At 43.4% G+C, this 24,124-nt stretch overlaps 1 protein-coding gene across 6 annotated transcripts in view; it reads left to right on the top strand.

The window, feature by feature from the left end:
• The window catches only part of NTN4 (netrin 4), a 92,379-nt gene that overhangs the window by 3,794 nt on the left and 64,461 nt on the right, over window positions 1-24,124 (top strand). For all 6 annotated transcript variants that reach the window (XM_025182220.2, XM_006118291.4, XM_075933652.1 and 3 more), the window contains exon 2: window positions 3,017-3,546. In XM_025182220.2, coding sequence (XP_025038005.1) covers window positions 3,017-3,546 — 530 coding nt within the window. The remainder of the gene's footprint in view (window positions 1-3,016; window positions 3,547-24,124) is intronic.

The raw sequence follows: 24,124 nt of genomic DNA, 5'->3' as shown, positions 1-24,124 counted from the left end.
TGGTCCGGCATCTGACGGTCCGGCACTCCTGATGGTCCGGCACCATCAGGAACCCGGAAGTGCTCCGGGCAGCTGGACCATTGGAGCTGCTCTGCCCCCAGCTTCCCCGATTCAGCCGCTGCTAAAACTGACCAGCGCTGAATCCAGGAAGCGGGGGGCAGAGCAGCTGGAGTGCTGGACCAACCCAGCAGCACCCCAGCTGTCCCAGATTCAGCCGCTGCTGAAATTGACCAGCGACTGACTCCAGGAAGCCCGAGACAGAGCTGCTCTGCCCCAGCTTCCTGGAATCAGCCGCTGGTCAGTTTCAGCAGCAGCTGACTTGGGTACACCTGGGACAGAGCAGCTGGGGTGCTGCTGGGTTGGTCCCCGCAGAGCCCAGGTTTGGCGCTACCAGACCAACCCAGCAGCGCCCCAGCTGCTCTGTCCCAGGCGTCCCGATTCAGCCGCTGCTGAAACTGACCAGGGCTGACTCCAGGAAGCCCGGGGCAGAGCAGCTCTGCCTCTGGCTTTCTGGAGTCAGCCGCTGATAAGTTTCAGCAGCAGCTGACTTGGGGACACCTGGGGCAGAGCAGTTGGGGTGCTGCTGGGTTGGTCCAGTAGCGCCGAGGAGCGGCGCTGCTGGACCAACCCGTCAGCACCACAGCTGCTCTGCCCCAGGCGTCCCCAAGAGCAGCTGGGGTGCTGACGGGTTGGTCTCGCTGCGCCAAGGGTCGGCGCTACCGGACCAACCCAGCAGCACCCCAGCTGCTCTGCTGCAGGCGCCCCCGATTCAGCCGCTGATGAAACTGACCAGCAGCGGCTGAATCGGGGACTCCTGGGGCAGAGCAGGACTATCAGAAGGGAGGGCTATGAGGGGGTCTGGGGTAGCATCACCCCACCCCACCTCAGACCCCTCATAGCCCCCCCTTCTGATAGTCCGGCATATCTGATAATCCGGCACCCCCTGGGTCCTAAAGGTGCCGGATTATCGGAAGTTTATTGTACTATACAATATTGAGGACAAAGATAGAACTTGATCAATATGGATACTAATTAAAAATCATACTGGAGTCCTGACTAAGAACTGACGTTTATTTCTTCACAAAAGTGCTTTCTATTAGAGGTAGTGATTTGAAATGTAATGGAGGGTATTGCAGTATACATTGGCCTGTTTGTTTCACAGGTGACTTCACTACACTAGTGTAGTTAAAGCATCCAAAACAGCAGCCAACACATAAATTAGGTCAGCCGATGGTAGGCCTAACTGATAATGCACATGGTAAAAATACTCCCTACCTCTCAGGAGAGCTATATAAATTAGTTTCTGTTTGGACAGTACTTTGAAAAGGATCTCTATGAAGGCAAAGTGTTGTTTTTTGAATTCTACAGTTATATTTATTCACTGTTATAGGCATAAGTATATTTTGTAAATTTGAGCTGGGACTGTCTTATTTTAGTTCTTGCCTGAATAGTCCTTTTTATTGCACTTAATTTCTTATCCCCGTGGTGGATTTATTACCCAAGAGATTTTGATCAATAAAAGCTAAGCTATTTTTAGCCAATACTGTCTCCCCATTTGTGAGTGTTTTATAATAAATGTGGGGAAACAATGTCCCACGGCTTTTCTGAATAAACTTATAAAAACCTGGTATTAGAAATGGATATGGGGAGGGAAATCTATCAGATCACTCTGCTAGTGTGAGATAGAACTCCAGCACAACTGTGGCATTATATACCAGAGCTGAATAATGGTAATAGCCCCCAGATAAACGATGTAATAGATAGTAAACCAAAATGACACTTGACCTTCGCAAAAAGACCAAGAAGAAACTATGATAATTGATGCATAAAACTTATTGTGTATGTTTGGCCCGGTGATAAAGAACACATTATGCACTTCAAATGTTTTGGCATGCCCATTTTCAAATCATCACAGTTGTTTTGTTTATTTTTTCAAGTTAAATGGTTATGAGTCATAAAATGCAATCTAGTTCCTGTCTGACTGCCAGCTTCATTAATAGGTGGAGAGTTTGTAATAAAAATTACTAAACCGTGACTGTAGCACTGCAAAAGGTTTCATATTGGACCCCCGTGGTGATTTTATTTTCTGTTTAGACACTGTAATTGTATGAGTTTTAAATCAACAAGACTTCAAGACAAACCTGAACAAAAACCACATAGACTAAATTGCAGGGCAACTTGCCAGCACCCTTTCAACAGTGGAATTTTTTCTTTACACATCATTAGTGACAAACTTCCAAAATATGAACCAGTGTACTGGCTAAATCCTGACCTCTGCAGCACCTGGGGAGGGAATGCTTCAATGTTCCTACTGTGCAAACAGCCTCCAGGTTCAGTAGGAATATTGAAGCATCTTGCTTTAATATCCCTGCACTACTCACCCCTCTGTCTCTTGCCCAAAACTCACCTACCTCATTTGCCCAGTAAGCCCGACAGGACAGCGAGAGAAGGGAATACTCCTTTTTTCCACTGTACCAGGAAGTGCTCCATAATGTTTATTGGGATAGCTAAAGAACTTTCAGGGTTCCCTAGAAACTGCCCATTAAGAATTTTTCCTGCATGTGGTTTCCAGGAAACCCCAGCGTTCCTTGGCTACCACACTAAACCTTAGGGGGCATCTACTGCCCCTGGGTATAGTGTAGCATCCATTGCAGAAGGAGAGGTAGCTAGGCTAAAGCAAAGGGGTCATATGGCTGTTGAAGGGCTCTCCTAGGTGGAATAGCAGGGGGCATATTGGAACCAGGAGGAGGCATGACTAGGGCAGGCCTGTGATCCAGGAAGACACTAAAACAGGTACAATCCTGAGGGCTGCCCTTGCTTTTAGCAGCTCCCTGATTCATCCCCTGATTCTGGACTTCTCTCCCTGTTCTCTGTGTTGGCCAGTGCAAGATGTATGTCCACTAATGTGAGGGTTACATAAGGAGCTGTTTCTCATGGCAGACTGAATGCAGTAGTCTGAGAATGAGGTTGATCATGGCAGGTTGCTTTAGACTGACACATATTTTCCTTCACGTAGGACTGAGCAGTGTTGTTGGAGTTGGGTCCCACTGCGAAAAAGCATGCAACCCTCGGATGGGAAACCTAGCCCATGGACGGAGATTGTGGACAGATACCACATGTGGGCGCAACTCCACTGAGTTGTACTGTTCATACAGTGAGAATGCAGACCTAACATGCAAGCAGCCCAAGTGTGACAAATGCAATGCTGCTCATACCCATCGGGCTCACCCGCCCTCTGCCATGGCCGACTCTTCCTTCCGATTGCCTCGCACTTGGTGGCAGTCAGCTGAGGACATGCACAAGGAGAAGATCCAGCTGGATTTGGAAGCTGAGTTTTACTTTACTCACATAATCATGGTTTTTAAGTCACCAAGGCCAACTGCCATGGTTCTGGAGCGATCCCAGGATTTTGGGAAAACATGGAAGCCTTACAAGTATTTTTCTACTAACTGTTCAGCAACCTTTGGTCTGGACGATGATGTGACAAAGAAAGGAGCAATTTGCACTTCAAGATACTCAAGACCCTTTCCTTGCACTGGGGGAGAGGTAAGTTCACTGGCATGTTAAAAGGATCAACTATCAAGTAATGTTGGCCCTGAATTAAATCTACTTGTAATCCTTATAATCTTTGCTCCAGAATTTATATTTCTCATCTTAAAGTGCCACTATCAATTTGAAATCTAGTACATTTAAATAAATGAGTTAAAAGAAGCTGGAGATAGAACACCTGGCCTTGATCTTCTCTGCCAATCTCCGTGGTGTTGCTTTGTGAAAGACCCACACAAGAAACAACTGAATTAACTATACCGGAAAAATGTTGAAAGTGGCAAATATACAAAGATATTATTAATTTAAGAAAGTCAACACATAAAAGGGAAGGAAAAAAGAACAAAGAAAAATGTTTTTCTCCGCTCTCTTTCGGTTTTAGTAATTTTAAGTGTTACTTTGTAACAGTAGGTCAAAATTTGAAAGAGATGGGATTATTTTTCTGTTGATGGTATCCATGTCCCTGTTAAATAATTATCACTGTCACCAAGAAATTAAAGTAAAAGAAACCAAAAAGAGCCACTTACACAGATGCTGTAATTTTCATGTATTTCTGTGGAAGAAGGACATACTAGTTAATTAAGAAACCCCATTCTCTCATTCATGCTGTATGCATGGATACTAATATGAAAAAAGAAGTAAAAAGAAAAACAGAGGGGAAAAATATCACATTTGCTAAAAGAAAAATGACAATATTGAAAGAGGTTATTTTCTGTATTACAAACAGCAGAAAATAAAGAACATGCATATCTGCTACACAATGCACCCTTTCATTTTTATTTTTATTTTTTGCTTATACTGGTCATTCAACTAGTTATCTGAGAGATTCCCACCAATGAAACTCTAATACAAAAATGAAGATCTGTTGTGTTGCTATCTCTGGGTTTACACTTTCATTAGTGGTGAGGTATCCTCAGTGGACTATTGGTAAAATCTGCTCCCTCTAGTGGTCTTCAAAGAGTTAGATGCTCAGTTTACAGTGCTTTTCAGTTGCGTTTTGTTTGTTAAATCAAACTTTTGATTTTTCCTTCAGAATAAAATAGAAAATAGGATGAGTTATTAACAAAAAGAAAGCTGTTTTATTATGTTAGGCTGTATTGATTATTTTCTTTGGAGAAGGCTTCCCATGCCATTATGCTGGGGATCAATATACATTTCCTAATAAATAAGGGCTTGTCTATACTACAAAGGCTTTGTTGGTATAACTATCTCAGCTGAGCTATAGGCTGTGTCTACACTGGGCCACTTATTCCGGAAAATCAGCCGCTTTTCCGGAATAAGCTGCGAGCTGTCTACACTGGCCCTTGAATTTTCGGAAAAGCAACGACGCTCTACTGTACAAAATCAGCCGCTATTCCGGAAACGCTACGCTGCTCCCGCTCGGGCATAAGTCCTTATTCCGGAACACTGTTCTGGAAAAGGGCCAGTGTAGACAGCCCAGTAGTCTTTTCCGGAAAAAAGCCCCGATCGCGAAAATGACGATCGGGGCTCTTTTCCGGAAAAGCGCGTCTACATTGGCCACAGATGCTTTTCCGGAAAAAGGGCTTTTCCGGAAAAGCAGCCTGCCAATGTAGACGCTCTTTTTCCAGAAATACTTATAACGGAAACTATTCTGTTTTAAGCATTTCCGGAAATTCAGTGTAGATACAGCCATAGTGTATGTAATAGAAGGAGGTCTTTTTGTTGGCATAGTAACACCATTACCCTTATGACACTAGTTATGTCAACAGAAGCACTCACAATGGCATGGTTGAATCTACACTGGGGGTTATGCCAACAAAGCTATAATGGTCGATGGTGTGATTTTTTTTCCCCCTCTATACTTCTAGCCCGCGTACCTATGCTTAGCTATGCTGGCAAAACTTTGTGGTCTAGACTAAGACTGAGTAAATTATCTGTTGATATGGAGAATCCTCAGAGCTTCCCACCCTCATCCCAGGAGTTTCATGATTCAATTCATAGATATTTTGGGCCATATTTCCATTCTTGGTGATGTTTGTGTAATTCATACTGAATTCAGCAAGAATTTTGCCCTGGGATATCCATGTGTGATTCTCACTGAATTCAGTGAAAATCACATCTAGATAGTCCAGTGCAAAATCTGGCCTTTAAACTAAAGGATCAGATATGAATAAATTAAGTTGTGGTTTAATTTCCCTCATACTTCGCATCCAAAGGGAAGTTTCTTTGGACACTTTTCAATTTGTGTTTGCTTTCTTCACAGAAGAATATGTTTGCTCCATAGCAGGGCTTTGATCGCAGTTGAATTTAAAGGGCCAGAGCTTCATCTGGCTCATGTCAGTGTTGTTTTATGTCTGTTTACCTCAGCTGAGAATCCAGCCCACAGTCTGAATGCAGTTGGCTTGCTAATGGGTCATAAGGATAGTCAACTGTTAAAAATTAACTTTATATGTGAAGAGTCAAACAATGTCAGTCATCATCTCTGGAGTTATTCAGAGTCAGTTTTCTCCAACTTTGGACCCCATTTTGGTACAGAAAGGAGTAAGGAGTACCTGACCAAAGAATTATGCACATCTGTTCATGAAAGTGCACCCTCCTATGTAAAAAGTCACAGGAGGGCAGCAGCTGTTCTAATCTGAAGAGAAAATTCCAAGTGAATTCTTTTCATTGAAGGAATGAAAGCCTCTAGGCTCACTGAAGACGCCAGTGTCATTAGCAGTTTCTTTATTAATCCGATTAAGGGTTACAATAAGGGGACCACGAGGGAAAATTGCTTTCTGCTCCCCTTCCTTTGGTAAAAGCAGAGAAGGCTTCACCTCCTCATGGGGTTAGGACACACAAAACAGGGGAATCTGCAAAAGTAGCAGGAGGAGGTGCCAGTCTCAGGAGTTTCTGAGGCTCTCAGCATCTCCACTATCTGTGTGCCATCTCCACAGGTGATGTAATGCCACACTACCTCGTAAGGTTGAGCCTTATGGCAATAGCCACACCAGGATTGGTGACCACTCACATTTAATTTGACCATAGAATAGAGTGTTATTCGTGTGTTTTCACACAATTCTCTGTTAGCCTTTCTACCGGTGATGCTCAGAATGAAGAAATTCAGCCCTGGCTTTAGCAGGTTTGCAAAGAGTGTAAACCAGGGCAGGATTTGGCTCATCCAAGTTTGGTCTGTAGCTACTATGTATATATACAGTTCCCACTGAAGTCATCCCCGTAAAGTGTGTCCACATAGAGATGTACAAATACAGGCCTTGAATCAATCTGCATGCAAAATCAGCAGATTTTCTGCATGTGCAGCAACTAGGAGATTGATAGATCCCTGTGTAGATACAAAATTTATATCTGCATCTGATCTGTGATTCACAAAGATGCCCACAGATTTGCAGATCTCTAGATTTAAAATTTGGATATGCATTTATCCGCAGACATTTTCTGATATAAAGTGACTATCTGCAAATCTGCAGGGCTCTAGAGATTGAGACCTGCACATGTAGAAATCAACAAATAGCTTAGATAATGGAAGGAATTCAGTATTATTCAGAGTATTTGAGGTAGCATGCTACAAAGAAGTCCATTCACAGAATGGCTTTATTGTTGCAATATCTAATATGTTGGCTTCACTTTATTGTAGCTTGTGATAATTGCAAAGAAAGGAGGCCTCCAATTCCAAATTTTCTTCTTATTTCATATTTTAAAACAAATGTTGAGTCTAGGGGGCTAGAGCCCTAAATCATGTGGGAATTTATGCATTAGGCACACTTCAGTTCCCTGCATTTAAATACCACTTGTATTTACGTGCAAAGTAATAACAGCAACTCTCTGGCAACCAGATGGCAAGCATGCATGCTTAGCATATATCACATTTAATTTATTACAGTGTGCTACATTCCAGCAATTACTTCTAACAGCCAATAGCAATGTGTATCTCACCTAAAGCAACACCGGAGTTGTGTGTGCTGTTTTAAATTATGCACTGCTGACTCCCACTAATCGTAACACTTAATTTCAGACATATGGAAACAGTTTCAGTTGAAACGGTAGTTTCAAATATGCACCATCTTAAAATACCTAGCTCGAAAGGGTATTATTTAATTGCAACTGAGCTGGCTCAGTATTCTTCAAAGCATCAGTGTAAAGTCTGAACTACGAACAGATCTCTTTAATATAAGGCAACTACTGCATAGTATGACAACCAACTGCACACGAGCCATGTGGAGCGCCACTTGAGAAAGTTTCAGTATCATATATAAAAGTCAAGGTAAAAACCCCAGGCTGGGTGTGACTGTGTAAAAGCAGTGTGGTCTAAAGGTTAAAAAAAAAAAAAAAAGGAATGGAAATCAAGGTTCTGGGTTATGTTTGTGACTTTATCACTAACAGATGTGACCTTGGACAAGTTAGTTGGGACCAAATGGTTAACACTGGCCTTTGCTTCGCGATGTCTCCAGATGTGGTCACTCATATCGCGAGGTCTGAGGTGGAACAGAGATTGGAATCTGGCTCTTCCAGTAACAACTAGGCCATTGGCACTTGCATGCTCTCACTGGCTCAGCTTCTGAAATGGAACAGCTTCAGCAGGAGCGCTTGAGTGCTGCCCTCCCCCGGTTAACCAAGTGGTTAGGGCACTTCTGTAGGAGGTGCAAGTCCTGTGTTTGAGTCACTGTCCCACAATAGGCAGAGCTGGGATTAGAATAGGGCACTCCCACATGTGGAGTCAGGGCTGTAACCTATGGACTACTGAATAAGAGGGGGCTGGTACCATCATCTCTCTTTCTTTGCGTATGTGAGCAAGAAGCTTAGATGTCTAACTCCAGGGGTCCACAGGTAGGTAACTCCCAGCCTAATTTCTTTTGAGAAGTGAATTGTAAACCACCAACCCGCCTTTTTTGCATTTCATACTGGGTATCTTAGGTGGTTCCCTTGTAGGGTTGCCAGGTGTCCGGTATTGACCCAGACAGTCCGGTATTTTCGCCTCCTGTCCGGTGAAAATACCAGACACCTAAAATGTCCGGTATTTTCTGATTTTTTTCCTTGCCAGGAGGCGAATATCCCAGGTGCTTACCTGGTTCCACGGTGGAGCTGTCTGGCCCGGAGCAGGAAGACAAGATGGTGGATGGCCGCTGGCAGCCTCAAAGGCTTTTGAGGCTTTTTGGCCACCTGTTAGGGCCAAAAAGCCTCAAAATCATTTCTTAAAGGGGCCACTCTGGGTTTTTTAAATTTAAAAAAAATTTTTGCTTAATAACTCGAGGTCCTTTTTTTTTTTGCTCAACAACTTTGGTCTCCCCTTTTTTTTTTTCCTGAACAGAATTTTTCCCCAGTGGTTTTTTTGGGGGGTGGGAGGTGTTTGGTATTTTTGGTTAAACCATCTGGCAACCCTACTTCCTGCTCAGAGCACTTGCATTTATGACTCCCGTTCTTATGCTCCCAACTCTCCAATCCCCATGCTCCTAACTTAAGGATGAAGATTCCAATGGGCATCAGGGTGCCAATACCGAGCTTAAGATCTCTTTGTGGATCTAGCCTTTGGTACCTACAAGAAACAGGGATTTGAGATACTTCACAGTTAAGCTTGGTAGGAATAGCTTGTCTGAAGATGGTAAAATGAACAAGCTTTTCAACCCAGGGTTCAAAAAGCAGGACCAAGAAATCAGAATGGGAGACAAGGGGCTGTGAAAGGGCTAGACAGAGAGGAAAATCAGTATCAGGTCTGGCCCAAATGGATTAGCAGATTGGCCCTGCGTCCTGACAAATGTAGATTTTAAATGAAGATTCTGTGCACTTTCGTGCTATGTAAATAAAGAATCGTGACTTTCCTCTATACTTTTTACACAAGTGAAAGCTAATTCCAAGCCAATGTCCTGTATATAAGCCAGCAGTGGCTTTGGCAACTCAACCTTTTGCACACTCATTGAATGTTCCCTTTAAGGAGTCTCAAGTAATTAATTTGGGCCAAAATACAGATTTTTTTTGAAAGACAAATTTTTATGAATAAAAATTGGGCGAGTAACAGGACTAGCCTCATTCTTATGTCAGAAACCCTCCCTTACTGCATCTTTACCTTGATGATGATTCTCAGAGATTTATGACACCATAAAAGGCAAAATGCCAAGTCTGTAGATTCATTTTTAAGGCACAAAGCTCAACATTTATGGAGAAATATGGAGAAATACGAGATAATGAATTGGCTCTGGGAGCTGCTTTTCATCTTTTTCTTTTAATAGAGTAGCTTTGTGTTTCCTATTCTGGCACAGTAACTGGGAGCTGCACATAGGAATGCTGAAAAAGTAACAGGGCCAAGAAAAGAAGCTGTGTTATAGATGAAGTTTCATTCTTTTCCCAACATCTCTCCCAGTCCCCTCTCTGGGTAAGTCTTGGGATCCTCTGATGTGTCTACTTGTTTGCTAGAGAGGACCACAAACACTTCCAAACACCGTATTGCAATACACCCAGGCTACCAGGGCCTATCAGCCTTTGCATCAGTCCCTGATCTTCCACTTTTGCAGCCTTCTCATTTAATTTCCACAGTTGAATCCTCTGCTGTTTTTGTTCTAAGCCTCATGATCTCTTCCTGTGTGTCTCTACTGCTCTGCTTACTTTATTCTGGCAATTGCAAAACCACTGGATCTAATTCTCCGCTACTTTGCATCTAGTCAGTTCATTTAGAGGTAATATTTTTTATAAAGAAACCAAAACACTTTTGCAGGAAATTTCAGAGGAAATGGGGGAACAATTTTTTAAATTTCCCATGAAAAAAACTGGCATATTTATATCTAGCAATAATGTAAAATGTTACTGCTTATGTAAGTGGAGAATTCTAGTCTGAGAGTGTTTTGTATTCACTGCCATTTACACCTGTGCACAACTTACATGAAACATCACCAAATCAGAATTCTCCACTCATATTGGTGAGAGCATTTCATACCAATTTTGACTCCTTTTGCACAGATGCAAATGACTCCTCCAGGTGCAAGGAAGCAGAAAGCTAGATCACTACTCCAGAAGATTTTCCATGGAGTCCCCTGCTCTCTCTTCATTTTGCTCCCTGTTCTGTCCAGGTACCACTCTCCCATTCTTTTTCTCCCCCAATGGGTGTAACTGACCAAAAAGGGTGCAGGCAATGAAAAATCAGGCCCAATGCAACTCTAAGAGGTGTATGCATTGACTTTGCGTACTCTCATTGCGTCTCCCTTTAAAAAAGTACAGCATGTGGCCAGTGTAGAAAGCGATGGGGTATCGGCTCTATCTCCTCCCCATCCCAGTTTGGGTAGCTAATGTTGGTCTGACACAGTTTTTGCACTCATGTAACCAAAAAACCCAAAGACTTTATTTATGCTCTGTCCCCCTAGGGAGGAGGGTCATAAATGGGGAAGCTCCTTGCTCACAAACTCCTTTGCAAAGGAGCTGGGCACTGTCTGACCTTGTGTGATTTAGTGTAACCTATGTAGTTTACTCTTATTTACACATGTAGACTGTGATAAAGTGAAGTGTTCTGCAGTAGGGTTACTGGGAAGCAGAGTTACTTTCTATCCAGCCTGGGCATACAAGCTCATGCCTGAAAACCTCTGAGCTGAGGGAAAGCAAGGGGCAGAAGAACTCAACCCTAATTCTAATTCCAGCCAATGCAGACATGATATTCTGCAGACCTATGACAGGAGCCATGGAAAGGCATCCCAGGGTGAGGTTTCAGGTCAGAAAGCACAGTCCAGACATTTTGGCAGAAGTAGTCTGGAGGGAAGAGACTTCAAAGAGAACTCTTTTGGTGAAAATAGAAATACACAATATTATTTCATCATGACAAATCAAAGATGAAGTTCCCAAACTAAGGAGTCAACTGATACTGCATTAATGTTCATCCAGCTTGTAGCCAGCTCTATAACTGTCCAGAATTTGACCCATTTATTACATTGAGGTACTGCTTCTAAAATGATTCCCAGTCAATTTCTGAAATTAGCTCCACTGAAGAAATTAGCACCAAAGACCTGACTTCCAATCAAGCTGTAGCATATAAATTTGCTTACCACGAGTTGAGAATAAGGAGTGTATACTATAAGCCTGATTATCCTCATGACAGACCCGGTAATTTCCTGAAATGTCTTTGAAAGACACTGCTGTAATACATTTATGTGTTATTGTGAGCCAGGATTGTATGTAACCATTCTAAGGGGAAATATGACAGGCAAGGAAGTTCAAAAGATCCTATTGAAAATGTGCCTGGCAAATAGGATTTTTGGGATAATAAGTGGACTTCCTGGGGCATCCCTAGTGGGAGGCTATGCAAATTACCCAACTCTGGTTATGGAAAAATCCAGCCTTTTGAAACTATGCCATGAGGGGAGGATTCTTATCAGCTGATTATCTGATGCAGAAGTCCAAGATCAGATAAGAAATGGCTGATCCACCTTCTCTGGATTTGGGTTCTGGATCTAAGATGGATGAACTTGAACCAGTGGAAAAACCCAGTTGTGGTGATAAAGGACAAACACCTTTCAGAGCCTTAAGCTGGAATGGGGTGAACTTCTGATAAACTTTTTAGCATGTATGTTGGTTCTTCTATTGTTTCAGTGTTTTCTATGGAATACTTTTTCTATAAGAATAAACGTGCTTGCTTAGAAGGGGCCTGTGTGGTACCTCACAACAGCTGCAATACACTCATCGTAGCCCTCACAGAGAAATCAAAGCATAGGCCTTCTGGCTTGCAGGGGATATCACAGAGTAAGGCAGGGAGCTCTGCAGCCTCAAAATCCCTGGTTAGGAGAGAGAGAGAGGAGGGTCTCCATCTAACAGTGGTGACCCCTACATTGGTTGCCTTTGGACCACAAAGGGCAAATAGAGGTGCAGCTGCCCTGAAACTCTGATAGTCCTCTCTTTCACAGACACACACACACACACACTTCTTTTCTTGCTTTGCACTGGAGTAACTTAATTGACTCCTGATATGAGAGGGAAGAGAATCAGGCCCTAGAAGTAGAGTCTACTAAGAGAAGAACATTTGGAATTTAATACAATGGGGATTATGTTAATGTGGTAACGATGAAACTAATTTCCATAACAATGAACAGAAGCCTGAATAATGTTAATATCTTTCTGTCAATTAATTAACGTATGTCTAGGGATCACAGTTTATGCAACAGAGTATTCCACAATGTACACAAAGGATGCACTGATGCATTACAAATAGGACCGCACAATTAAAAGTTAACTATTCTTAAAATGTTAAATTTAGGAACATTAACATTTGAATAAATTTTGACTTAATCTTCATAAAAGTAAATTGCATCTCAAGAGCTGGAATCAAACTGACAGCAAATTCAGTTTCTTGTACAGAGTCATTATTAGGCTCTTCATTGTTGTCATGATGCAGCTTGCACTTTACGGTTTAATTGCTTGCTTGCAACATATTTGCATGGGCTTTGCATAATGTCCCATTGCTCTATTTTGCTTCAGCTTGAAAAACTATCTTCTGATTCTGAAGAGTTGTTTATCCTTAATCACAGCCCCTAAAGAACATGTAGTACAAAGGAATGCAAATCCCATGTGGACTGATCCATTATTCTTCAATAAAACTTACCATACAGCAGCCTTTTATTGAGTGTTGACGTGAAAAAGCTGTCTTCTTTCTCCTAGCTACTCACAAACCTTTTTGTGTAAGAAACATATATTAATAGTTTAAAGGGATCTGTTGGTTAGGCATTAATTAAACAAGTACTGCATTTTCTTGATTTTGGTTCCATCCTGCAGTAAAAGAGACCTTTTTCTTGTGTATGGAATACAGGCTTTTCAGTATACACATTCAAAAACTCTTAGAATAAAGTCTCACAAAAATTATAGTAAATGGAGTATTTTGAACCAAGTTGGTATAAGTCCACTGATTTGGAATGTACTGATTTCACTAGCTAATGGGAATGGGGGAGAAAAGCAATAGCATTCAACTGTGAAAGTATGATAATTATGGAGACTGTCGGTGATTAGCTCTTAATGTTAAATATTATTGCTGAAATAAATAAGACCTTTTTATTGATCTGTAAAGTTATAATGAATCATTATCTAATGAGGGCAGAGGGCATATTCTGATCTCACTTATATCACTCTAAATTAGTGTAACACCATTATAATTATCAAGGTGACTGTGGAATTACTGTAAAGTTATGTCCTGAGTCAGCAATGCACATGAAAATATGCTTACCTTTAAGTGCATGTTTAAGTACTTTTTTTGAATAGGAGTGGACTTAAGCACTTACGCCCTTTGCTAAACTGGATTCTTCATGAGAACAGACTCTGGCCTCCAGTTTGGTAGCATGGGTTTCTATTTTCCTACTTCAGTCTGGTCTCAAGTAAAGTGGAATTCTTTCAAGAGCAAGATAAAAGAGGCTATGTCTACACTGCAAGGTTTTTGTACAAAAATGGCCGCTTTTGCGTAAAAACCTGTGGAGCATCCATTCCTCAAATGTGCTTTTGTGCAAGTAAATCAACAGTTAAATGGCAGAAGAGAGAGATTTTGCCGGTATAGGTAAACCTCCTTTTACAAGGCGTAACTCCTTTTTGCGCTACAGCTATTGCACAAAAAAGGCAAGTGTGGACACTTCAGAGGGGTTTCTTGTGCAAGAAACCCCTAGGGGAAAAAGCACAGGTGCTCTAATGGCCATTCTGTGAATGGTCATCAGAGCTTTCTTGTGCAAGAGTGTCCATGCAGTGTGGACGCTCTCTTGCGCAAAAGCACATCGCTTTTGCAATGCGCTTTGAGGTGTGGATGTGTTTTTGCTCAAGAAGTTTTTGTGCAAGAACTCTTCCGCAAAAGATTTCTTGCACAAAAAGCTTGCAGTGTAGATGTAGCCACAGTGTATGCACCAGTGAGCCAAGAGAAAAGAATGGAAATACGAAGATGTAATTGGTGGCCAGCTCTTGCACAGACTCCACAGATTCTCCTCTTCTTGTGTACCCACTGCAGGAAATTTTCTCTGTTGTAGCCTTGTACCAAAACTGGCCTACAAACTGAAGGCCAGATTCTCCTTATCTGTAGGGGGAGTTTTTTGGGCCCTACAACCATGTTCCATCAGATCTGTGCTATTGTAATGCCAACAGGCAGATCCAAACCTGGGACCTCTGGAGCTTAGTGTATGAACCTCTACCACTTCAGCTAAAACCTATCTGCCTCTCAGCTAAGGTTGTAGAACACACTCATTCTTTCCCTCTGCAAGTGGTCCAAGTGCTACTAATACATGGGACCACACCCAATAGGTGTGTGGGTTACACTGCCAGGGAGCAAGAAAAGAGGAGAAGCACCTGCACACCTGATTTGGGCTTCCATCAGATCCCAGCAATCGGCCAGTTTGATGTATCAGACTTCTGGCCAATTCCATGGTGGTGCAGAGGGCAATCTCTGTCCCCAGCCTGGAACAAAATCACATACTGATGAGCAGGGCTAGACAATCTATGTAATCTACTTGCCCATGGCGAGTAGATTACATCCCGGAAGAGCCGGGTTTGAGCGATCTGCGCATGCACAGAACGCCTGACAGCACGGCTGGCGAGCGGGGCTCACCGCGGCTCAGTGAGCCCTGCTGATGAGTATAATGCTCATGAACAATACTAGAGGACATAACATAAGGCCTCCTCTGCTCCTGAAGCCATAAGTCTTTTCCCAGGAACTGTGCCTCGACCCCCACCCCCACCCCCAACTTCATCATGCATGGCTGCAGGACCAGATTAAGGCATGGGCAAGCTGGGTAGCTGCCCGGGGCACCAACCTATGGGGGCCCTTTATAGCCGCCATCAGGAGCTGCATGCCTGGCTCCCGGATTGCGGGCTGCAGCAGCTCCTAGCGGCCACCCTGCAGCGGCCGCCCGGGCCGGGGGCTGTGTTAACCCCTGCAGCGACGGCCGTGGGGTCCTGCACGGCCAGGCTCGGCCCGCCCTAGGCGGCCCCAGGCTGTGCGCCAGCGGCGGTAGCCAGGCTGGGCTGTCCTGCTGCCGTCAGCTCCGCACGCGCCCTCCCCCACGCGCCAGGCGGGGGCGGTGCCGCGCACGCGCCCTCCCCCAACCCGGGGGCGCAATTAACCTGTCTGCCCGGGGCGCCGGAATAGCTCGGTCCAGCCCTGCATGGCTGCAAAGGTGCAATTCTGCATCCAGCAACCCTTCTTCCTCAACACACTCATCGTGGTCCAGCAATGGTTTCTTCCCCTTGCACTGCACTCTCTGTGAAGCCAATGATGACAGCTGGATGTTAGCACAGCTGTGAGGTTTTAAAATACAATAAAAGACAAATGTCCTGCATGTTTCCATGATTTTATATTATTTATTAAACAACCCACATCAAACACTTTGGCCTGAATGCCTTGCTTACACCTCCCCAACACAGAAATCTCAGGCCTTCTCTTTGTCAAAGAGGTTCCTCAGAGCCTCCCTGATATTGATGGCCACACTATGTGCTCCTCTAACAGCTTGAGTATCTGGATGTTCAAAGTGTGAGTCCAAACCCCGTGCCTCAGTGCTCCACCCACAGGGAAATGGTTCACCCTTACTCTCTCAGAAATTATGTAAGCAACAGCATGCAGCCAACACCTTGGGGATATGAGCCTCCAAAAGGTCCAGCCTGCCATAGAGACACCTCCATCTCACGTTCAATCTGCCAAAGCTACATTCAACAACCATTCGGCAGGGGCTTAGCCTGTTGTTGAGCCACTCCTTACTACTATCCAGGTGCCCCGTGTAAGGCTTCATGAGCCAGGGCTACAAGGAGTAGGCTGCTTCCCTGAGGATCACTATGGCATTTCCACATCCCATACTGCAAATTTCTTTTCTGGAAAGAAAATGCCAGCAGACAGCCTCTCCTGTACAGACCACTGTTCCTAAAGATGCGTGCATCATGCACCTTTCCGGACCATCCCACATTTATGTCTGGGAAATGCCTCCGGTGATCCACAAGAACCTGGAGAAGTTCTCCTTATGACTGACGTACTTTTAGCAAGGTGGAGTGGTGCTATAATGGGGATGTGTGCCCCATCTATTGCGCTATCACTGTTAGGAAAGTCCTTTTCAGCAAAGCCAGCCACTATGTCATCCACATTTCCCAGAGTCATTGTCCTGTCCAGCAAAATGTCATTTATTGCTTTGCACACTTGCATAAATATTGCCCTGTAGACTTGCTTACTCCAAAGTGATCACAACTGAACGGTAGCAATCTGGAGTGGCCAGCTTACACAAAGCAATGGTCACACGCTTCTCTACTGGGTGAGCACTTCTCATTCAAGTGTCTTTGCGCCGCAGTTCAGGGGGCCAGCTCAGCACACAGCTGCAGGAAGGTTGCTTTACGCATCCTGAAGTTCTGTAGCCACAGGTCTCCGTCCCATCCATTCATGACAATGCGATCTCACCACTCAGAGCTGGTTTCCTTAGCCCAAAAGCAACAATCCAATGAGTATCTCTGGTCTGCTGCAATAAAATTAGATCTCAATTCATCGTTCTCTAAGTCTGATAAATCTGAATTGGATTCTGATGAATCTGGTGATTCTTCTGAATCAGACTCTGATGAATCAGAATCCATATCTGACCAGTATTCGTCATCATTGTCTGCTAGTAGGTCCATAATTAGGTATGCCGCATTGTGTGATTATTCTGCACAGTACTCACGATAAGAGGCAGAAGGCTGGGGACCATGTTTTCTCACCACTATTTCTCGAATTGATATGAAATCCAGAAAACCCCAGGGATGCCTGGGAAGAAAATAGAAGGCTGATAGGACATTTTTCACATTCTCATCATGCCTAGCACTATGTTCCACGTTCCCATAGTACTTGGTACATTAAGATGCCGCAGTGCACTGTGGGATGCAAGCCTAAAAGGCTTTACTCTTTCTGTCCACGAGAGAGCTGCACATGGGGCCACAAATTATCGACAGTGGATACCAGAAAAACCGGTTTGACAAGTTTCCAGTTCTGGTGACTCCTGCCTGTCGATAGCATTTTCATCAGCAAATCTTGCTAGTGTAGATATAGCCCATCACAGCTACATGAACACTGCATGTGATATGGACTTGCATATTAAAAATATTTTAGGAAAATGTATTTACTCCTGGGTTGCAAAGGAATTCCCTTGATCCTTGGTCCCTTTGCAGGTGTTCTCATGGAAACTGTTTAACTGAACACCCGATCTTGCAGACTTGTGAAGTTGTGTGTTGTGCTTGGAGGTTATTCTGTGGTTCTGGGGAGCGAGCCAGGTTTTTTTTTTTTTAATGGCACTGCTTCTGAACAAGCAAGTGCAGCTCTCTATCTGTCTCATCCTTGGGATGAAGCTCCAAGCTTAGTTGATCTCACATACACTAAACAGGTACCGCAGGCAGGCCAAACCTGAGAACATAAATCTTAATGGGGGAGAGCAGGGAGGGAAGAGAAAGTGGCCTGAGGGAAGAATATTTAAATATCATTTTTCTTGCTAGCAGACCAAAGGGGTTCTTGTGTGTCTGTTCTTTTTCCGATGACACACAGTGCAGCCTTGCAAATTTTAATGTTTGAAAAGAAGAATCATAATTAAAAGTGCAGTGATTTTCAAACTTTTTTTCTCAAGACCCAGTTGAAGAAAATTGTTGATGCACATGACCCAGCATAATTATATCTTTTGAGTAGAGAGCAGGCTACAGGGTGGGGCTACAGGGATGACCGGTTGAAGGTGTGGGGGTGAAAGGTTTGCCTGAGGGTGTGGGCTCTGGGGTTGGGCCAGAGATGAGAGGTTTGGAGTGCAGGCTGGGGAGAGGGCAGAGGGTTCAGTATGTTGGTGGGGACTCTGGGTTTGGGGGGGTGCAGGCTATGAGACAGGGCTGGGGATGAAGTGTTTAGGGTGCAGGACAGGGCTCAGGGATAGGATAGGGGATTTTTGCATCACAGGCTTACCTCAGTGGCTCTCAGACAGTGATGCAGCAGGATGGTAAAGCAGGCTTCCTGCCTGTCCTGGCACACTGTACCTGGAAGTGCCCAACAGTAGATCCAGCTCCACAGTTCTGCCCCGTCCCAGGCTCTGGCTCGACACTTCCACGTTGCCAAGCATTGCCAAGCAAAAATGGATGGAGCTCATTTTAGGTTTGTTTGGAAATGGGTCTGGCTTCATTTTTTGGTTTGTTTTGCTTTTTTATCTTGTGAGAATTTGCTACTCACCTCCACCTAGGAGCTGGAGCTACTGCTGTCTGCTTCCAGGGCACAGCACGGTCTGCAGTGCCAGAACAGGCAGGAAGCTGTCCTTAGCACCCCTGCTGATCTCTACAACAAGGCCACCCAGTGCCTGACTTTCCACAATCCAGTACAGGGTTGCAACCCGTACTTTGAAAATCACTGTATTAGTGCATATGTGATGATGCTATAAATCCAAAGGGAGTTGCAAGCCAGGAGACTAAACCTAAGCTACAATAAAAATGATCAAGCAATTTTGTAATCTATTTATTTCTGGCAATAGTGTCTTGATTAAGCAAACAAAGCCAGTTTAGGAACAAACTGTTCAAGGAGCAACACAGGTTAATCTGAGATAACAAAGTCCAAGATTTTTGAGCTATCTGCCCTGAATTGATATTTCTCTGGTTTGAATGTTATTTATATGTGCAGAGTTGTAGCTGTGTCAGTCCCATGCTACGAGAGAGACAAGGTGGATGAGGTAATATTTTATTGGTCCGACTTCTGTTGCTGAGAGAGACAAACTTTCAAGCATACAGAAGTCTTCAAGACTCTCTCACGACTAGAGAGCTGCACATGGGGCCACAAATTGAGGACAGTGGATACCAGAAAAACAGGTTTGACTCAGTCCTGAAGAAGGTCAGACCTGAAGAAGAGCTCTGTATATCCTCAAAAACTTGTGTCTGTCACCAGCAGAAGTTGGTCCAGTAGAAGATATGATCTCGGCACTGTGTCTCGTTCATATGTGTAGCATTATAAGGAAGACTTGCATAATCTAGCAATGTGCTGTACTGAGATTGAACAAACAAACCAGCATGATCTTGAAAAGAAGGAGTGAAGATGTCACATGATTATTACAGGTTAAAGCTGTTTCTAGGGAATCCTTGAGGGTTTTGTGTAACTTTTATTAGCGCATTCCTCATCAGACATCTGACCCCTACATTTTATAGTCTTTGAGGCTGAAAGTACTTTGAGTTTCATAATTCACGTAGGGGGTGATCCCTGATATGAACTGCATATGGGATAAACATGCTCGTTATTATTTCTGTCTATTAACTCACCCTGTTATGACAGCTCCTGATTGACCCATTGCTGACCACCTATAGTCCTGCACAGATATCTGCATATCAGCAGATATGTTATGATACAGAGCTTCTATAACCCTAGATATTTATTTACAAAGTTGAGATATGTTAGTTCCTTGAAACTATGAAAACAAACACATTCAAACACATAAACTAAATACTGTAAATAGGATATTGGGATCAATTTTCTAAAAGATCGGGTATTTCAAATTTAGAGAATTTGCATTTGATTTTTGCTTAAATTGTTAACATTTAAATTGTGAGGCAGAATTTATGGCTGGTTTAACTATTTTTATCTTTGTGTTACACAGGTTACAGGAGGGATTGGTGGGAGTGGTCTACTCTAAAATTGTCATCTTTGTCACTGGACTAAGCAGCCACCTATCATAAAGACCACAAAATATGTAATCTCTGTGGTGCCTCATTGATGGCTTTCAGTGAACTGTCTTTAGTATGCTCAGCAGAATTCGTATTACCATATATAGGGGGTTGTCTGCCGAGATCTAGTGCTTTCCATGACCCATAAGGATATATATAGAAATATATATATATGGCCCATAGTGAGCTTAATGATTTCTCAAAAAGTGCAATCTATATGCTTAACTGGTCTTCTGATTTTTTCCTCATAGTGTCCAATCTCACATTAATAATGCTGAAGTGCACATTGTGAATGTGCAAACACAGATAATGTTAATACTTCTCACTGAAAAAAAGAGAGACATCTCTCTTGTAGAGTCCACTTTATCTGACAGGCAGGCAAATAAATCCTACATTAGAGGAAGACCCAATGAGCAATTACCTGCCTACTTTAAGCTCTCTAAACTGCCCACGTCTTGTTAATCATTTACAGCTTCTTCCAACACTTTTTTTTACCCAAGGCATGATGAACATTTCATAGGTTTCTCTTCTAGTTGTATTTAAAGTTCAGGTGGATGTGCCAAGGTAGATAAATCTTTGGTACTTTCAGAGAAAAATAATTGCTAGAGAAATGTTATATGTATTGTATTTCTATCAGCATTCTTAAGGAGAGCAGAAATTCATTAGATTAGATTTTTGCTAAGACAAAAATGGCTTGATAGGAAACAACTAAAACAATCTAAATAGAAACTCTTGAGAGAAGTTGTCAAGTCAAATTCAAGGACTTGGCCCTCATCTTCAAAACACCTTGTATAATGGGAAGGAGCAATCAACTTTTCCTTATTTACTTTCTCCACATCAGTCATAATGTTATATTCCTCCTTATTTGTCTCTTTTCCAAGCTGAAAAGTCCCAGTCTTATTAATTTTTCCTCATATGGCAGCAGTTCCATACCTCTAATTGTTTTATTGCCCTTTTTTGAAACTTTTCCAATTCAAATATATCTCTTCTGAGATGAGGCAATCACATCTGCACAGAGTATTCAAGGTGTGGGTGTAGCATAGTTTATACAGGGTGTGTCTAGACTACAGGGTTTTTTTGAAAAAAAGTAGCCTTCTGCTTTTTCGAAAGTAAATCGAAAGAATGCGGCGGTTTTGTCGACAGCGGTAAACCTTGTTTTATGAATAACAGAGATCTGTCGAAAAAAGGTGTGTGTGGACGCGGGGAGCCTGTTCTTTCAAAAAAAAGGGCCTCCAGGAAGAAGCCCTGGTGGACAGTCCTTCCTTACCATGCTGAGCAGCTTTATTGTTTCTGTCTGCAGCCTCTTAAAGGCATAGGAGCCCAGACAGGCATTGCTTTATGGAAGCCAGCCACAGCACCCATGCCAGCCATGTCCCAGTCTCAAGGCCCTCTGGCCCTTCTTGGAACAGTGAAGATGACCCATGCAGGGGCTCCAAAAGGCAGCAGCAGCCTGGTCAGGGCCTGAAATAAAAAAACCTCCTGGAGATCTGGTCTCAGGAAGAATCCTTGTCAGGATGCCCCCCCCCCCCTCGGTTCCCCACGCATCAGTGCAGGTTTAGCGAAGGAGCCGCCTCCAAGTGCCACTCCATCCCCCACTTCCCCTTGCCCTTGCCTGGCAGTCCCCCTTTTTCAGCCCCCCCACTCAGCAGGGCCTGTTCCCCAAGAGTGACTTACCTCCACCAAAATGGCCCCGACAGTAGACCTCCCGACACCAAACCAGTGTCCTATGGAGCGGTAGCTGTCGGGGGTGGCCAGCTTCCAAAGGGCAATAGTGACTCACTTCTGCAGGGGGATGGCGGGCCGCAGGTGGGTGTCCTGGTGTTGCAGAGCAGGGGCGAGCCAGGCACACAGTTCCTGGAATGTGGCCTTCCAAATCTGGAAGTTGCGGAGCCACTGCTCATTGTCCCAGAGCTCCATCATGAACTGGTCCCACCAGTCTAAACTCACCTCATGCCTGCAAATCCGCCTGTCCCCAAAAAAGTTTGGAGGCAAGGGCATAGCTCCTGCATCCTGGACAAAGATTTTGTAGCTCTGGTCAAGGTCCATATGGGGCAGGAGCAGCAGAAGATGCAGTATGGGGCCATCGCCTGCCCAGGGGCAGCTCGGGCTCCATGGCCAAAAACACAATGAAAAGCAGGAAAACCAACCAGAAAAGAAACTGCTGTGGTGTCCGAGGAAGCAGGGCAACCAGAGCAAGCACTGCAGCAGCTTTGCTTTCTCTCTAGGAGGTAGACAAGCCAGAAGCAGGAGCAGAGCAATGGCTGTCTAGGGGGATCCCTTTAAGCACACGTCTCTGCAAAGGGCATGAAGCAGCACCAGGATGTAAATGCTGCCCCCATGTCCTGCCAGAAGCGGTTCCGGGTGCCTTCTTTTTTGAAAAAGCAGATCTATTTTTCGATCCACATAATGCAATCTAGACGCTCTTTTTTGAAAGAGGCTCTTTCAGAAAAGTCTCTTTCAAAGAAGGCGTGTAGTCTAGACGTAGCCACAGAGGCAATACGCTCTTTTCTATCTTATTCTCTATCTCTTTCTTAATGATTCCTACCATTCTGTTTGGGTTTTATTTTGGGGTGGGGGGGGGGGGGAGAAGGCTGGTGCTGCACATTGGATGTTTTCAGAGTGACTCCAAGATCTCTCCATTGAGTGGCAACTGCTAATTTAGACCTCATCATTTTATACTTGGGATTATGTTTTCCAATATGTATTGCTTTGCATTTATCAACATTGAATTTCATCTGCCATTTTTTTGCCCAGTCACCTAGTTTTTTGAGATCCTTTTAAGCTCTTCACAGTCTGCAGTAGACTTAACTATCTTGAGCAGTTTAGTATAATCTTCAAATGTTGTAATCTCACTGTTTACCTCATTCTCCAGATCATTTATGAATGATCCCTGAGGAGCACCACTAGTTACCCCTCTCCATTCTGAAAACTGACCATTTATTCCTATTCTTTGTTTCCTATCTTTTAACCAGTGATCAATTCTTCTCTCTTACTTTGCTTAAGGGCCTTTGGTGTTTGGTGAAGGACCTTGTCAAAGGTTTTCTGGAAATCTAAATACACTATATTCACTGGACCACCCCTTGTTCACATGCTTGTTGACCACCTCAAAGAATTCTAGTAAATTGATGAGGCCTGATTTCCCTTTACAGAAACTATGTTGACTCTTCCCCACTACATTATGTTTATCTATGTGTCTGACAATTCTGTTCTTTACTATAGTTTCAACCACTTTGCCCAGTATTTAATTAAGTTAGACTTACCAGCCTGTAATTGCCAGGATCACCTCTAGAGCATGTTTGCACTAGGAAATTATTTTGAAATAACCAAATTCAAAATGATAACTCCTGAAATAACTATTTCAAAATAAGAGTTATTCCCCGAGGAAAGCAGGAGTACAGATTTCAAAATAACCAGCCATTTTTTTGAAATAACGGGCTTGATAGTGTGGACGCTCTGCTTGTTATTTCAGAATAAGGGGGTTATTTCAAAATAACTCTGTAGTGTAGATCAGGGCCTGGCGCCCTTTTTAAAAATTGGTGTCATATTATCTATCAGCTAGTCATTTAGTACAGAAGCTGATTTAAAGGACAAGTTACAAACCATGGTTAGTAATTTTTCAATTTCACATTTGAATTCTTTCAGAACTCTTGGGGGAATATCATCTGGTCCGGGTTACTTGTTACTGTTTAGTTTATCAATTTGTTCCAAACCTCCTCTAATGACACCTGAATCTGGGACAATTCCTCAGATTTGTCATCTAAAAGAATGGCTCAAGTTTCAGAATCTCTCTCAAGTCCTCATCTGTGAAGAGCAATGCAAAGAATTCAGTTAATCTACAATATCCTTATTATCCTTGAGTACTCCTTTAGCATCTCAGTCTTCTCGTGGCCCCATTGGTTGTTTAGCAGGCTTCCTGTTTCTGATGTACTTAACAAAAATGCTATCACTTTTTGAGGTTTTGGCAAGCTGTTCTTCAAATTCTTTTTTTCTTTGGCTTTCCTAA

The sequence above is a fragment of the Pelodiscus sinensis genome, chromosome 1, assembly GCF_049634645.1.
Source record: "Pelodiscus sinensis isolate JC-2024 chromosome 1, ASM4963464v1, whole genome shotgun sequence".
Taxonomy (NCBI): Eukaryota; Metazoa; Chordata; order Testudines; family Trionychidae; genus Pelodiscus; species Pelodiscus sinensis.
Note: the sequence above shows the minus strand (reverse complement) of the source record. Positions and strands in the feature narration are given on the sequence as shown.